Source organism: Halichondria panicea, chromosome 2 (genome assembly GCF_963675165.1).
Source record: "Halichondria panicea chromosome 2, odHalPani1.1, whole genome shotgun sequence".
Classification (NCBI taxonomy): domain Eukaryota; kingdom Metazoa; phylum Porifera; class Demospongiae; order Suberitida; family Halichondriidae; genus Halichondria; species Halichondria panicea.
This window is the reverse complement of record NC_087378.1, coordinates 1,772,515-1,789,963: the sequence shown is the minus strand read 5'-3', so window position 1 is coordinate 1,789,963 and position 17,449 is coordinate 1,772,515. Positions and strand designations below refer to the sequence as shown.

Genomic DNA, 17,449 nt, shown 5'->3' with positions numbered 1-17,449 from the left:
TCATAGCGATCAGGGAAGTGAGGAGACCCAAACAGAATGTTCTCTCTCAGAGTCCCCGAGAAAATCCATGGCTCTTGTGAGGTGTAGGAGAGTGCTCCACACACTGTGGCTGTTCCCTCTATTCCCTGGAGCTCCCCTAACAAGCACTGCAGCAACGTGCTCTATATGGGGAGGGGGGAGGCAAGAGCATGGAGAAAAACAACAATTAATACAGTAATCACAAATTTAGCTTTATTCCTCGAGGCGTGAGCCGCACGAGAAATATGGTAAATTAAAAGCTGACTGTGTGTGTGTGTGTGTGTGTGTGTGTGTGTGTGTGTGTGTGTGTGTCACTCCAATGCGACGAAAACTAACAGCTTCTATAGGCTTCTATAGCCACGTTCTCTTAGATTTTGACTCGTGGATTTGCAAACTAATTCTCGAGTTATGGGTAATTTGATTACTTACAGTGAAGTCGTAGAACATGCATGTATCTATTAGTGAGAGCCTGGCACTGAAGTGCTTTGTTTGTAAGCTACAATTAAGAGTCAGAAAATAGCTGCAAAGTGGTACACTGCTAGAAGCAGCAGCCATTGTAAATTCTGACCTCTTTGCAGATCCACCCGCTTTTTTCATTGAAAGGAAATGCAAAATACATATTAACATTGTAGATCTATCCTTGCAGATCATTCATCAAGCCATCATGCAGACTTCCGTTTCCATCAAGCTCCTCTTTGATGAATTCATTGTCAACAATTGCTCGTAACATTATACAAAACCACCTCTTCTATAAAACACTAATACTTTTGAGCGAAACAAAACATGCCAAGACGCATTAGCACAGCGCAGCTTGTAACATGCACATATTTGACAGTGATTATCTGCGTACCTTTCCAGCACCCACTGGTCCAACGATGGCCAATAGAGAGTTCACCTGTCGGAAAAACAAACATAACGAGATTGTTCACATAATTATGTACACACGTGTACCTCATATACAGTATTACTACCCACTAGTTACCTGATCCACTTGGAAGGAGATGTCTGTGAGGACTTGTTTGTCTCTCTCCATGGACCAACTGGCACTCAGTCCACTCACATCCACACACACCTTCCTAGACTCACCGCCCAACAGGTGCACGGTCGTGTGAGGGCTGTACGCTACAGAGCTCTCTCCAGACAGTATCTTCACTCTGGAATCATGTCTCTGACCTGTCATGTGAGATACAGGGTTAGTCACATGACATACTGGAAAGTTTCACCCACCATTCATATGTGAGGTGGCCATTTCTCTCTCTTCGTCAGCAGGTGGCAACTCTTCTAGTAGCAGAAAATCCTGTTGGAAGTGTACAATTCCATAACTATGTACATGTACATGTACTGTACAGTGTCAAGCAAGTAAGTTTTTAAGAGAGGACTTTTAGATTAAAAAACACCTGTAAAGCTTGGAAAATTGGTGGTTATAAAGGTCAACCATATATGTACGTACATGTTTTGTGCACACCTGTATTCTCACGATAGCCACATAGGCCTCATACACCACGAAGAAACACCGCACCACAAAGATGACGAACACCAAACGAATGACATTGATTAGAGAGAGAGTTGTTATGACACTCTTGGGAGTGAGCGTGTTTCCAGAGAGAATGAACGGAAGAACTATAAGATACACAATGATCAACTTGGCCCCACCAAAGATGAAGGTACTGGAAACGGCACGAACCACTCCTCCTTTGAACACCTGCAGCACCTCACTCCTGAAAAAGAACTATTTTCACACGTGTTCATTACAACACCTACATTTATTTTTAGATCTAGCCCATTCTACTTAGATATGGTCATCTCAACAATGTGATTTTCAGCTAGGCCCCAGAACAATATAAACCCTTACACTGGGATACGTGAAGGTGGTTGGGCGTGATTTGCATGGGTAAGACTTACCTCCTCAAAGCCTTGACCACTCTCTTGAAGGCGTACTCCCAAGCGTACATCTTGATCACTCGGATTCCCACAACAACCTCATTCATGACACGCACACGTTTGTCTGTGATCCTCGCTGCCTTAAACCTACACATTTGCATAATTCAGAATCTTAGTATTTGCGGCTTGACTGTACCTGTAATAAGCAAAAAGTCTGGCAGTAAAAAATTGGATGAAAATGACGAGAATCATACAGAAAATTCCTACAAAACCACTCCAACCAAATTCGATGTAGACTAGATAGCAAAAGGCAGTCACTTGAAACGGTGCTATCCACAGGTAGTGGAAAAACATGAGAGCCTGTGTTTGTGAGCCACAATTATGAGGTACATGTAGGTAAATTGTTAGATTAACGAACCATGTCAAATCGGTGCACATCATTGGATGAAAGGTTGATCACATGACCAGCGGATAATTTACCGATAGTCGCCTGACTTAGAGAGAGGAGCTGCACAATAAATATCAATTTGAGTATCAATCTGAGTGTGTACAATAAATATAAATTTTCGTTTGTCTCACCTTTTTATGAATGGCTGTGGTGGCTGTGACCCTCCAAAGCATTCCCATCTTCTGGCCAATCAAGAACGAGTGAGCATGTACCAAAAGGATTATGAGAGCGAGAACCACAAGATCTGATGGAAAAAACTACTTAGACTACCAGTATTGATCTGTATATACCATAGGCCTATGTGCAATCTACTATTATAAGGGATGGATTAGTGCAAGAGACTTCTACTATAATTAGCATTGAACACAGTACATGCACAATCCCTATACCTACCCCCAGCAAATAGGTAGGCGTCCCTGGTACTGACGATCTCCAGTGGGACGTTACTGTAGCACTCTGTATTGTTGACCTGCTCAGCCAGATCCAAGGTTCCCAGCTGGGCAAAGAATCCACTCAAGTATCCAAGGACAATGGGTTGGCAATTGAGCAATATCACCTGCAGAATAATGATGTCACTCAGTCCGTACTCTGATACTGTCTTGCTATTCAAGGGCATACTAGGAGAATGTTGAACATTGTGGGGCGAGCGTAAGAAAACATGCTTGTTTTACGAATTAAAAGAAATATATTGTATTTAAATTCAAGGTTATTAATTTAGTATACGTAGTAGAAGCATTTTACATTCGCACTGGTAGTTATCAAGGTCGCGTAACTGAGTTCATGACAGTACCATTATAAGAACATGAGAAGGGCTGTGCAGAGATTAGGTTGTCAGCAGTGACTTCGGCTTCATCTATTTCAGCAATTGCTGCTACATTTTGGCCAAATACGTCCAATGTAAGATAGTTTCCACCTGGTGTGCTTATGATAACTTTAGCTCTCAATTGCTTTGTGGAGTGACGAAGACTTTGAATCAATGAGCATTTGTTGCATTTTCCTGTAGTGTCAGTTGAGATCGTGATCTTACTTTTGCAGTTGAGACATGAGATATACGAGTCGAGTGATAAAACACCTACAATTTCAGCTGATGGTACAGTTGGGAAAGTGTCTGGGACATCATCATGGGGCACAACATTTGGCAGTTCCTCAATTTTTGTCACTGTTGACCCGTTGCAAGGTACTTGAAGATATTTTTCGTGCTGGAACTCATTGACAATAATGTTTTCAAATTTGTATGTTTCACCTTTTACAAGCGAATCAATCTTGTTCTCAAGCTTAGTTGATGTCGTGGAATCTGCGATATGAACATCTTGTTTCCAGAGCCCATCTGATATCTGGGCCTTAGGTGAAACCATCAATACTTTGGCATTCACTGTGACACGATCATACCGTTCCTTGTTCGACACTTCATCAAGATGGATGTCTGTATTCATAACATCGATATGAAACTTATTAGGCGATGAAAGAAGCAAATCATTGTGCCGGTCCATGACGTATGGATACATACAGACAAATTTGCAACGGTGGAAGTCGGCAAGGATCATGAGTCCCAAAAGCAAATCATTGTGCTGGTCCATGACGTATGGATACATACATACAGACAAAATTGCAACGTTGAAGACTAGGTAGGGACTCGCTTCGCTCGCCCCAATAAAAGAAGAGAGGGCACGCAACAGTAAAATGTCAGAATTAAAATGTGTGAGTTGCATGCCCTCTCTTTTTTATGCACCCTTAGTATGGCCACCCAAAACTCACTATTGAGACTACAATTAATTTTGGTGCATTACGTACTTCCAAAGTAATAAGTATTCCCTGGAGGATGAATCTCCACCAGGAGGTTTTGATCAAGGCCACGAATAAACGCGGCTTTTTTCCACTCTTTTGACGCTCAAGCTCGTACTGCCAATGCCTGGAAAACAATGTAAATGATGCTACATACACTCAGCAATATGAATTAAGATCAGCACAGGAAAGCAATTAGAACAAGGTGAGTGAGTAACAATACACTACACACAGAGGGAATTTTAATATGGTTGCCAAAGACATACTTGATAAACTTTTTGTACAGTCTCTCAGATTCCAGTTCCTCAGGACACAAACTGAGGTCATCCTCTTGAAGGTCACGTTTAACTCCAGTGCAGAACAACGCATCCAGCCAACTGCCATGGGAAGAAGTACACAGGGTAATTTCAGAAGCAGCGAAGGTTATATCGTATTAAAAAGCTGTACGTAGCTTACACAAGGAGCACTCTTGATAAAAAATTAGCACCAGAGCGACGGTCGCGAGGTCTCTTTCTGGCTGGAGTGACATCTTCTTTGTAGCCCTCTACTCTTTCCTCCTCCTCCTCCAACTCGTGCTCTGCTTCCTTGCTCTTGTCATCAGAAGTACCTACCCCTGACTGGTCTGGGCTATCCATAAAACTCTCAGCTAAATATACCTAGCAAGCTAGCTGAATTTTACCACAACCCCGCCTCCAAATTGGGTTCAATAAACCACTAGACCAGCCCCACCTCCAGAATTGCGTTTTGGGCCTATATATAAACAAAAATTAAAGGGTGCAATTATTGTGTCCTCCCTCCCTCCTCTGCATCAGATCATAGGGTGCATGCATGAATGTATAGTCTCGCATCTGCTCGCGAGGTCAAGGTCAAGGATACACACAGTCCTGCAGGAGTACCGGGTTTAGCCACATTTGCACCAAAACATCAATCACGTGACCACCCTGATTTCAACACCATGCAATTTGTGAAAGTGAAAAAACAAATATACAGTATAGATTTATAGATTTATAGGAGTTAAGTGTGTATACTAACATGCATGCTCGTATCAATTATTATATAGTTTCACACCCTGAATAAACATGAACACAAAAATCAATAGTTAAGTTGAAACAACCCAATAGTATATAAAGCAGGCTCACAAAGGCAAACTAAACACAGAGTTTTGCCTTCTGGTAGCATCTTCAGCCATTAGTCTCAGCTTCCTGGATGCCACAGGGCCAGTTTTAGCCACCATCTTTGAGAGGAGAGAATCTGAGTTTTCCAGGAGAGAGAGGGGCTGATCAAACTCCTCCAATCTTCCATTGCTCATCACCTGGATAATAATCGTATGATGCACTATTAGTGTATTATCGTATGATGTACATACTATAATAATTATGTATACCGTATATATAGAGGGGTATTTTCGAGGCATTAAGTTTTCGCAGATTGTTCAAACTAAGTCTGTCAGAGCGTTAATAGCTGATTGTGGAGCTGAAAAAATGGCTGCAATTATAAGTTTTACCACTACAATTATAGCTAGATACGTATAAAATACTCAGCATCACATTAGTACTACATGACATCATCACAATGCATGTGATTAACCAAACATTTTGCAGTGCGCGTAAAATTTTCCCCCACAAACTTTTTAAAACTCTGATATTAAATTAATTAGCAAAAAAACCGCGAACATTATTTTACACCCTCGAAATATACCGCTATACGGTAAATATAGCACTCGGCTTTGCCTTGTGCAATTTAGAGGCCTTACACCATCCATTGCTTGTTACTCATGCTTTTAATTCCACAGTGCACTCTTAGAACCATGCATGCATGCTATCTAATACAAGCGCAACAGAGTCTCTTTACCGTATTTCTTCTAATTACAGCGCGTCAAAAATCGATTTTCCAAGCGCACAAGTTGAACAAACTATGCTTATATTGGAGTGCATGCGTGGTGCATGCATATAGCGACAGAACGTATAAAATAGTAGTAGCCTTTCGCGAGGCTATAATAGACAATTATATTATAGTCTCAATTTCAGGCCACCTTATTATTTATTTTCTAATTACCTATAAGCGCCAGCAATAAAATCAGAATTTACAATTACTTTTGGACCTGATACTTCTATTAGGGTGGCTTGCACTGAAGAAAGATAGTCATGATTGGATTGTGCATGTATGCCAAGTAAGCATTGTCTAAAATACATGCACTAAAACAACATGCACATGCAGACAAACTTTTTACATCAAATTTTACATCAATTTAGCAACATTCACATGTACTTCTACTGGTTAGACTCACTAATATTCTGTCCGAGTCCATAATAGTGTTCAGTCGATGAGCTATTGTGATGACTGTGCACTGAGTGAACTTCTTACGAAGAGCTTGCTGGATAATCTCATCAGTTCTGTACATTATATCATATCATACTGAGTGTAAGGTAAACATGTACGTATATATGCACGCTTACCGTGGGTCCACATTAGCAGTGGCCTCGTCCAGTATCAGGATCTTGTTCTTCCTCAGTAGTGCCCTGGCCAAACACACGAGCTGCTTCTGCCCCACACTGAAGTTGCTACCTCCTTCAGACACCTCGCCAGCCAGCTGCCCCTCCAGTTGCTCAACTGCTCCCTTCAACTGTACCTGCTCCAGCACATTCCACAACTCATTGTCCGAGAACTCATTGAAAGGGTCTAGGTTGTAACGCATTGTCCCACTGAATAGTACAGGGTCTTGAGGAATGATGGACATCTTATTGCGAAGGTCATGTAATCCAATGGACTGTACGTCCACACCATCGATGGTGATGACACCGGAGGGCTCGGCCAGTCGATAGAGCACTGAGAGGAGGGAAGATTTTCCTGCTCCTGTCCTCCCCACAACTCCAACCTTCTCTCCTGGCTGGATCGTGAGATTAAGGTCCTTCAATACTAGGGGCAACTCAGGCGAGTACTGGAAAGACACATTCTCCATTTTGATTCGCCCTTCCTCAGGCCATTCTGGAGATGGTTTGTGGTTGGGAAGAATTGTTTCCAGTGAGGCTTCAGACTCCAATCTACTGTACCCCAGAATTCGTTCTGTTGATATCATCTGCACGAGAAAAACTAAAAACACATTCTGGCAGATACATATAATTATGCTTAAACATACAATATTCTCCATTTCAGCGCTCTGTCGAATACAGTACTGTAACTGTCCAGAAAGTGACACAGCATACACTAGACTCAGTCCCACCAGCTCAGCACTCAACTCTACAGTTGTCACGTCGTGAAATTATTCTAACTCAACAGTTGACATTATGGCTATTAATTTTGTTCACTGGCTTGTCACACTTATAATTTAAAGTACACTAGACCACAAAGAATCAGTAAATGCACTAAATTCCGTGTGACATGCATGTGTTCGGTTGTTGTACCTGAGGCAAGGGGAATTGAGGTGAAGACGACAAAGGCGAGGAAACCAGCACTGAGGAGATCGATCCGCATTGCAAACCACCTTGCTGTCACGAGATAGGCATACCAACCCTATATAATTATAGGAGAGCCATAACAAAATGTAATTTTAAGCAATAGGAACTACACGTATACATGTAGATAAGGGAAAAATTTGCACCCCTCACTTCACTGTGGACATCCTGGTGATGACACAAGTGTCTCTGAGCAATGTCCTGTTTCTGGAAGGTTCTGATGATGGGCAGCCCTTGCAGAGTAGTGGAGATGTGAGAGTAGATAGGACTGCGAGCTGTGTACAGTGTATGTGTGTGCATAAGGTTACACGTAGGTTAAGGTACTTGAAACTTAGCCAGCATGCATTAAGGCACATACTGGTAACTACCAATTAAGAGGTAGAACACTACATCATAATTATTGTGTACCTATGGCTTCCAGTCTTTTTACGTCTCGGGCAGTCTTCAGGTAATACCAACGGAAGAAGACAAACACCACCATGACAGCTGCAGCCACAATCGCAAGCCAAGGATTGGCTGCTATAGATATTATCAGAATGGCCAGAAATCTGATCAATCTTTCGATAAATTCAAAGAAAACTATTGGTAGGAGATCGTCTAGGAAGCCAATGTCCTTTGAGAAGCGATTCAATACTCGTCCTACACAAAGAAAAATAGGTACTGCCAATGTCATTATAAAGTATACAGATTGCATGCGTGGTTGCTAAAGAGGAATGCTCTGTCGGCAAATTCCCTCACCACTTGGATTGGTGTCGAAGAATCTTGCAGGGGCTCTCAGAACAGAAGCAAACATCCTGTTGTGTAAGACTCGTGAGGAATTGATAGTGAGAGCATAGACCAACACAGCTCTGATCATGAACAGCAACAAGGCTATTGCGATGAGGGCAGTGAATATCCAAAGTCTTGTGTTGTTCGAGAGTTGACAGAGTTCCGAGAGGCTGGTATTGGTTTCCAGAGTGCAATCTCGTGAACTATTGACTTTCTGAATGTCACAGTTTGCCCTGAGTGTGAGCATGCAAACAGATGAGAGCATCTCAAAGGTAAAGGAAAACGAAAGTTAGAAACGTACAGTGCATATATACTGTCTAAGAGTAGATTACCTCAAATGTGTTAGTAGTTGTACTTAACTATACCTTAATCGGAAATGGTGCTGCTATCAGTATGTAGGTGAATGAATATAATTATAAGCTACAGCATATCTAAAATATTTCCTCAAAAATTGTTACAGTGTGGGCAATCGTTTAGGTGAAAACGGGGGTGATTGTACAATGAAAGCACCGCAGGTGCATACTGATGCCTCAGTGGATGTGTCAAAGCTAAAAGCTACTACATGTACTAGCTATTAGTAATTACACACTATCACAGATATCATAATGTTCTTACGGTAATTTTGTTGCATATAAATTTCATATCTGTAATCCCGGGAGAAAAACTCAAGAGTGAGAAATGATCTACGCTAAAAAGATGAGTCTAAAAGCTAAAATTAATAGCTGCTGCATCATGCAGCTCTCTTCTCACTCTTGCAGCTACCAATAGCTAGCGTTCTAGTGCAGAGCTAACTACTAAATATATAGAGTAGCAACACTCCATGGACAAGTTTTGCTACGCATGCACTCTTCTGAAAAGGCTGCAATAACAGCAAAACTAGGTAAACTCGAGAACGAAGCATTATTTTGAAAATCCACGAATTAAAACATGACTATAGAAGCCTATAGAAACTCTTACTTGCACTTCATTGATCCTTGAGCAGCTGCAGTCCATGCACACACACGTGCACACACACACACACTACCGTATACCTTGCTTGCACATGCGCACCAAGGCATAAAAAATGTATGTAAAATCAATTATCTCTGGAAGTAAGTAATCAAAAGTTAGACAATTTATGTACTGTGTGGACCTTCGCCGTTACATTTTTTTGCGATACTCACCTATAGCAGCCAAAAAAGCACTAAAAATGCACTAAAAATTTGAGCACTGGGAGGATGTGTATATGCTTGCAACATCGAACAAAGTACACGTATCTATTATGTTGTGACCGGTAAAATCCCAGACCTTAGCTGAAAACCTTCACAATAGCACCAATTCTTAAACATATTCCAATCTGGATTTAAGTACAGCTATAATTATATACACACAAATTTATGGTAATCTATTCTTTAGACTGGGATGCACAGAAACTGTTCATCGCTCACCAGCTGGTTAGCCACCAATCAGACAAAACCACGCCTCCCTACAATGTAAACAAAGCAACAAACATTATGTGAGAGATGGCACAACATTTATCTGTAAGTATAATGTATATGAACAAGTATATATATACCTTAATGTTACTATTATAGACGGGTAGTAAATTTAGCGTTTTCAGATTTTTCTCTGTTTTAGGGTACTAATTTTGGCGGCTTTGTAGCAAATTCAATAATATCTCAAAAGATGTACAAGTATGAGTTTTAAGGTTGAATGGAATGTTTGGAGTCAGATACAGATAAAAAAAAGGGCTAGCTTGCTTAGCATACTCTTAAAAGTACATTAAAAAGAAGAAAAAAAAAAACATTTTTATATATTTTTTTAATGAGATTCATAATTTTTAAAATTGCGTTTTATTATTAGCGTGTACTTAATTTAGCGTTAATTACAAATTCGCTAAAATTCGCTAAAATAAGTACCCGTTTATAATAGTAACAATAAGGTATATATGACAATATACTGCATGTTTTGTAAAGTCTTAAACTCACCTCAGCGGCAAATATAATGACAAGAATTACGGACAAAAACAAGAAGTTTCCTCCAGCTCTAAAGTACTTGTAGTAAGTCTTCATGGAGACAGTTCCGTGTGCCCTCTCTTCAGACGGTGGACCTTGCTGCTCCTACATGTAACCGAGAGTGAAAGGAAATGTTCACATTCATATAGTCAAAATGCTACCCCAAGTGTACAGCCTTAAGTAGTGAGTGAGACGTTGAAACATGCACGGTTACTATATAGTTACCAGGATTATATCATCTTGTCCGCTAGTGACAGTGTCGACAACAGAATGGAGAGACAGCAAAGAAGGGGCCATGTATATAGAGGCCTCATCGATATCGTGGAGTTCATTGAGGGATTCGCTGTCAAGTTGTTTTCGTCTTCTCCTGGGAGTGGGGTTGTCCAGCGGGTTGGGGACAGAGTGTACTATTGGGGTGGAAAATAATGTTATCACCATGTCGCAGATAGTATATCATGACATAAGTTATTAGCCAATACTAACACACAAACACCTATTCTTCAGGTACATTAGGGAACTTTCTATTTGTTGGCTTCCACTTACATTTGTCTTTACCAGTTCCATTCCTGCCCGCCTCCCCCTCTTGGAGCAGGCCCAGCAAAGCATTGGTGTCCACTCCTCTGGCAGCCAGCTCAGCGTGAGTACCATACATCTCAATTCGTCCCTACACAACGGAAAAGCCTAGAGATAGAGAACCTGTAACTGTACAAACACACCAAATTAGATCTATTAACTGCATATATCCAACCTCTTTGAGTCCAAGTAGTTTGTCAGCCTCCAGTGCAAACTGCACTTGATGAGTGACTAGAATAACGATTTTATCTTTCAACAGCCCTCGAATACACCTGTGGGAATAGGGCAGGAACATTTACATCAGCCTGTGCCTATATTGACTTGCTAGCAGCTCACCTCTCAAAGAGGTGCTTTGCTACGACTGTATCAACAGCACTGAGTGGGTCATCGAGGAGGTAGATGTCTGCCTGACGATAGACTGCTCTGGCCAGACTAACTCTTGCCTTCTGTCCCCCACTCAGAGTCACACCTCTCTCACCAACCAGAGTCAGGTCGCCATCCATGAACAGCTTCAAGTCCTGAAGAGAGAAAGTAATGTACAACTTTACTCTATACACGCTACTAGTGGAAAACGTCACAAATGTACTACATGTATAATGAAAGCACCGCGGGTGCTGGTGCCTCGGTGGAGGTGTCAGAGCTATAAAGCTACTAGCCTCGGTCCCAGGCCGATTTTTTGTTAATAGAACGAAGTTGAAAAATACGGCCTGGTATTGATTGTATCTGGGCGTGGCAGGAACCGGAAACCAAAGCAGAGATTCTTCACACTTTGTTTCCTGTCATATTTCCCCGTATAAGTTTATTACCGTAATTTAGCTCCGTGTATGCTCTGAAGTAACTAAAATCTAGCCATAGATTATCTAGCTAGCTAGCTACTGCAAGTTTAAGTTGTTCAGATTAACGTATACATTGTCTGCTTCACAAGAAGGCCCCACACTCATTGCAGAACAGGCCCAGCTCTTGTCAGAAAGAAGAAACGTCTTTGCCATGGTATTCAACATGGTATAGCAAATCTCTCTTTCACTCACTGCCCATTATGATGGACTATAAACTAGTAGGTAGGACCAACACTGCCGGCCCTTGTCGACAGGTGTGTTGTTCTTGCAATTCTCTCTGCTTCTTGTTTTTTGTTCCTAACCACGCCCAGATACATGCCCAGATACAATCAACACCAGGCCTAATTGTCGGCCTAGCTAGAAACAACTCGGCCTGGAATCGAGGCTATAAAGCTACTAGCTATTATTATAGCAATAGCTTTTATACACACATGAACATTTTTGCATAAATTTTGCTGCGGCAGAATCCAGAATCACAGAGAAACTCCAGCAGAGCCTTGCAGCGAGCTCTCTCCTCACTCTTGCAGCTACCAATAGCTAGCGTTCTAGTGCAGAGCTAACTACTAAGTAGAGTAGCAATACTCCATATCATGGACAAGTTTTTCTACGCACTCTTCTGAAAAGGCTGCAATCAAGTAAACAAAACTCGGCATAACTCGAGAATCAAGCATGTTTTGCAAATTCACGAATTAAAATCCCAAAAAATGACTAGAAGCCTATAGAAACTTTTACTTGCACTTCATTGATCCTTAAGCAGCTGTAGCAGTCCACACACACACACACACACACACACACACACACACACACACACACACACACACACACACTACCGTATACCTCGCTTGTGCATGCGCACCGAGGCATAATTATACATGTTTGTTACAGCACTGAGCTTACAATTAATGGTTAAACATCACACACACACACGGATATCCTACTGACCTTATCCAATGTGCAGGCTCTAATGACTTCGTCATAGCGATCAGGGAAGTGAGGAGACCCAAACAGAATGTTCTCTCTCAGAGTCCCCGAGAAAATCCACGGCTCTTGTGAGGTGTAGGAGAGTGCTCCACACACTGTGGCTATTCCCTCTATTCCCTGGAGCTCCCCTAACAAGCACTGCAGCAACGTGCTCTATATGGGATAACAACAATCAATAGACTGTCATTAATCTCATCACAACTTTAGCTGTTCTAGTTTTATTATCTGTGTACCTTTCCAGCACCCACTGGTCCAACGATGGCCAATAGAGAGTTAACCTGGGAAAAACACACATGAGGAGATTGTTCACAATAATTATACGTACACACGTGTACCTCTATGGCACATACCCCTATAAGACACGCATCCACCCACTAGTTACCTGATCTACTTGGAAGGAGATGTCTGTGAGGACTTGTTTGTCTCTCTCCATGGACCAACTGGCACTCAGTCCACTCACATCCACACACACCTTCCTGGACTCACCGCCCAACAGGTGCACGGTCGTGTGAGGGCTGTACGCTACAGAGCTCTCCCCAGACAGTATTTTCACTCTGGAATCACGTCTCTGACCTGTCATGCGAGATACAGGGTTAGTCACATGACATACTGGAAAATTTCACACACTATTCATACGTGAGGTGGCCATTTCTCCCTCTTCGTCAGCAGGTGGCAACTCTTCTAGTAGCAGAAAATCCTGTACAATTGCATAACGATCTTATCAGTCACATTATTATACTTAGAACAGGGCTACTATAGATCTTATCAGTCACATTATTATTCATTAGAACAGGGCTACTATAGGTCAAAAATACCTGCTAGCTTGGAAGGTCGGTGGTCAAAAGTGTACCCATACGTACATGCATGTTTTGTGCGCACCTGTATTCTCACGATAGCCACATAGGCCTCGTACACCACGAAGAAACAGCGCACCACAAAGATGATGAACACAAGCCGAATGACATTGATTAAAGAGAGAGTTGTTATGACACTCTTGGGAGTGAGCGTGTTTCCAGAGAGAATGAACGGAAGAACTATAAGGTACACAATAATCAACCTGGCCCCACCATAAATGAAGGTACCAGAAACGGCACGAACCACTCCTCCTTTGAACACCTGCAGCACCTCACTCCTGACAAGAATAGATTAGAATTACTTTTACATGTACATGTACTAGTCATAATATTATTATAACTTATACATAAGACGTACATCTTAGATCTGGCCTGTGGTACATACCAATATACACTGGGATATGTGAACGTGGTTTGGCTAAATTTTTGATTTAGGTAATTAATATAAGACATACTTCCTCAAAGCCTTGACCACTCTCTTGAAGGCGTACTCCCAAGCGTACATCTTTATCACTCTGATTCCCACAACCACCTCATTCATGACACGCACACGTTTGTCTGTGATCCTCGCTGCCTTAAACCTACACAAGTAATGTGCATAATTCAGAGTCATAGTTTTTATGGCTTACCTGTAATAGGCATAAAGCTTGGCAGCGAAAAATTGAGTGAAAATGGTTAATATCATGAAGAAGACTCCTATAAAAGCACTCCAGCCAAATTCGACGTAGATTAGATAGCAGAAGGCAGTCACTTGAAATGGTGCTATCCACACGTAGTGGAAAAACAGGAGAGCCTATGTTTGTGAGCCACAATTATTAGGTAGGTAGGTAATTCTTACATTAACGAACCATGTCAAATCGGTGCACATCATTGGATGAAAGGTTAATCACATGACCAGCGGATATTTTACCGATAGTCACTTGACTGAGAGAGAGGAGCTGCAAAAAAGTACATAATATAATAAAAGTACATGATCAATTTTGTCTCACCTTTTTATGAATGGCTGTGGTGGCTGTGACCCTCCAAAGCATTCCCATTTTCTGGCCAATCAAGAATGCGTGAGCATGCACCAAAAGGCTTAAGAGACCGAGGAACACAAGACCTGATGGAAAAAATATCCATTTCTTAGATTACATGCAGTAACAGCAATTGATCTGCATAATTATATACTGTAGCAATATTCCTATGTGCAATCTCTTATAGAGTGTGTATAGATTAGTGCACAGTTAGTCTTACATAATAATTCACATCTACTTGTATGTTCTCAATAAGAACTGAACCATCGAAACATTAAATACAATGTGTGTACACAGTACACAATCCCTATGCCTACCCCCAGCAAACAGGTAGGCGTCCCTGGTACTGACGATCTCCAGTGGGACGTTAATGTAGCACTCTGTATTGTTGACCTGCTCAGCCAGATTCAAGGTTCCCAGCTGGGCAAAGAATCCACTCAAATATCCAAGGACAATGGGTTGGCAATTGAGCAATATCACCTGCAGACAAATTATGATGTCACTCAGTAAGAATGCTTTGTCCCGCTATAAAATTTGTATGGTCACCCAAAGAAAGCCCACTATTGAGACCACAATTAATTTTAATGGGTTATACGTACTTCAAATGTAATTAGTATTCCCTGGAGGATGAATCTCCACCAGGAGGTTTTGATCAAGGCCATGAATAGACGCGGCTTTTTCCCACTATTGTGCCGCTCAAGCTCGAACTGCCAATGCCTAGAAAACAAGATCATAATGTAAAGCAATGTAGTACGTAGATAAAGAAGAGAGGGATTGGCAATGGAAGTTAAAAGGTAGACTTTTGTGCAAGGTGTGTAGCTTAATTATGAAACAATGCGTGTTGCCCCCCAACATTGGCCATACAATGTAGATGGTACACGCGGGCGTGGATGGGCCATGCCTATGAGCACATGCGCATTATCACACATTTGCAATAGATACTAGGCCGTATTTTGGAACCGATGCTATATACATTGGAGTAGACAGCCTCGAGTAAAACTGGGGCAACACGGATGGTTATTCGAGGTCGATTTTGTTGCTAATCCCCCTTTCCTTTATTTATGTACCGTACCTTCGCGAAAATACAGCCACCCTTTTCTGCAAGAAGTTTAGGCTTATTAGGGGACTGGGCGTTTAATCGCAAACGGTGAGTTTTCATTCGAATATACGCCCACCCGCGGCCTCAAATCGAGGTTTACACTTTGCTCTATGAACATTTCATTGACAACAACAATGTTATAAACTAATGCATGAGTATGATTAAAGCAGAGAATGAACATGAAGAAGTGGACTCTGACTCTATTCGTTGCTTGTCGACGTCAGATGTAGCAGAAACTTCCTGAAAAGATGGTAGGTCATACTCCTACAGAGCAGCTATCAGGTACTTTGTTTCAGAAAACCAAGGCAAGGTAACCTGCAAAATTGGCCTAGGTGATAACTTTCTTCTCAGATTTGACTTTGTGTTTCCCTTTCTCTGCATATAGGACTATAGTTGTTCCCTGTTCCCTGCATATACATCTTCAAGGGCAAACAGATCCATACAGATAAGTTTTATGGTCCAGCAAGGAGTGTATAGTCTTACTAGCTATACTACCTAAAACCTCCTTTCTTCACTAAAATTAATAGTTAACATGTGGCATTTAGCTACTGCGCATGCTCAAACTCTTCATTCTGGGTGAACTTATAATCGAGTGAAAATACCCTCGTGCAAGAACTTTGAAGCAAAAGAGGGGATGGGTGTTTATTCAAGATGCATGGGCTTATTTTCGCGAGGGTACGATAAGTACGTACATACACACTCTGCAATATCAAAACAGGAAGCGATTATACTAACAATGATCCCGTTTACACAGAGGGAAACGTAGGGATAATTTCTACGGTTGCCACAGACGTACTTATTAAACTTTTTGTACAGTCTCTCAGATTCTACCTCCTCAGGACACAAACTGAGGTCGTCCTCTTGTAGGTCACGTTTAACTCCAGTGCAGAACAACGCATCCAGCCAACTGAATGAGAAGTAATACACAGCAATGTAATGAGAATGGAGATTCAGTTTTAATAGATCTATAGGCCATTATTCTAAAACTTGACAGTAGCTACATTGTAAAAACCTTACACAAAGAGCACTCTCGATAAGAAATTAGCACCAGAGCGACGATCCCTAGGTCTCTTTCTGGCTGGAGTGACATCTTCTTTGTAGCTCTCTAGCTCTACTCTCTCCTCCTCCTCCTCCAACTTGTGCTCTGCTTCCTGACTCTTCTTGTCAGTGGCACCTACCCGTACCCCTGACTGGCTATCCATATCCACGTCTGAGTCTCGTACTCGGCTAGCAAGCTACTCTACTCGATTCAGTATAGACAAAATGATAGATCTATGACCCCACAGTAGATTAGGCCCTGGCTCGGAATAATTTTGTGGCCCCTAGTCTAGTAATCAATGTTCATTTTTGGTAAAGATCATTACAATTTACATCATAGCAAAAAAATAATGGCTGTACATAAGTGCATCAGTTTTAAGTCAGCAACTGAGAACCATGTGATATATGTAATTATTATAATTATTAATTACGCATTAATTATGTTGTGTGTCAGTTGTGTGCTGTGTTTATGTCTATACGTCTTAATTTTAGTATGTCACATTTTTTGGGAATAGTCACATTTTTATGAGGGATTATTATTTTATGAGAATAATAGGCACATTTTTTAAGAGTTAATAATGGGTGAAAAAAATCATAACTTATCAGGGCCTACAGTAGATATAGATAGCCCTGCCTCCATTGCATGGAAGTGCATGCAGGCCGGTAGACTCGCTGGCCAGTCCCATCATCACTTCTTGGATCCTCAAGA

At 41.5% G+C, this 17,449-nt stretch overlaps 1 protein-coding gene and 1 pseudogene across 2 annotated transcripts; both read right to left on the bottom strand.

Annotated features, from left to right (window-relative positions):
• The window catches only part of LOC135330867 (ATP-binding cassette sub-family C member 4-like), a 28,559-nt pseudogene extending 23,547 nt beyond the window's left edge, over window positions 1-5,012 (bottom strand).
• Window positions 5,013-5,090: 78 nt separating this feature from the next.
• On the bottom strand, window positions 5,091-17,052 carry LOC135330869 (ATP-binding cassette sub-family C member 4-like). Of its 2 annotated transcripts, XM_064525812.1 has the most exons (27): window positions 16,720-17,052; window positions 16,499-16,609; window positions 15,203-15,320; window positions 14,921-15,083; window positions 14,577-14,689; window positions 14,436-14,525; window positions 14,217-14,380; window positions 14,043-14,168; window positions 13,613-13,865; window positions 13,361-13,430; window positions 13,116-13,306; window positions 12,967-13,011; window positions 12,695-12,886; window positions 11,253-11,434; window positions 11,092-11,188; window positions 10,887-11,007; window positions 10,569-10,750; window positions 10,317-10,448; window positions 9,777-9,814; window positions 8,320-8,582; window positions 7,990-8,220; window positions 7,735-7,856; window positions 7,531-7,639; window positions 7,266-7,366; window positions 6,586-7,205; window positions 6,417-6,522; window positions 5,091-5,441 (listed from the first exon to the last, which is right to left on the bottom strand). In XM_064525812.1, the coding sequence occupies exons 1-27, from the start codon at window positions 16,902-16,904 to the stop codon at window positions 5,265-5,267; spliced, it is 4,302 nt and encodes a 1,433-aa protein (XP_064381882.1). In that variant the 5' UTR covers window positions 16,905-17,052; the 3' UTR covers window positions 5,091-5,264. The 2 variants fall into 2 exon arrangements, with proteins under 2 accessions (XP_064381882.1, XP_064381883.1); XM_064525813.1 differs by lacking the exons at window positions 5,091-5,441; window positions 6,417-6,522 and having other exon boundaries at window positions 7,079-7,219.
• Between the last annotated feature and the right edge of the window lie 397 nt (window positions 17,053-17,449).

Bases quoted from the DNA above. Each gene is read 5' to 3' on its own strand.
- LOC135330869 (XM_064525812.1), bottom strand. From the start codon at position 16,904: ATGGATAGCCAGTCAGGGGTACGGGTAGGTGCCACTGACAAGAAGAGT. The intron at 11,435-12,694 runs GTCAGTAGGATA...TTCTCTCTTCAG, and splicing joins GAGCCTGCACATTGGATAAG to GACTTGAAGCTGTTCATGGA. The intron at 10,449-10,568 runs GTAACTATATAG...GGTTACATGTAG, and splicing joins GACAAGATGATATAATCCTG to GAGCAGCAAGGTCCACCGTC.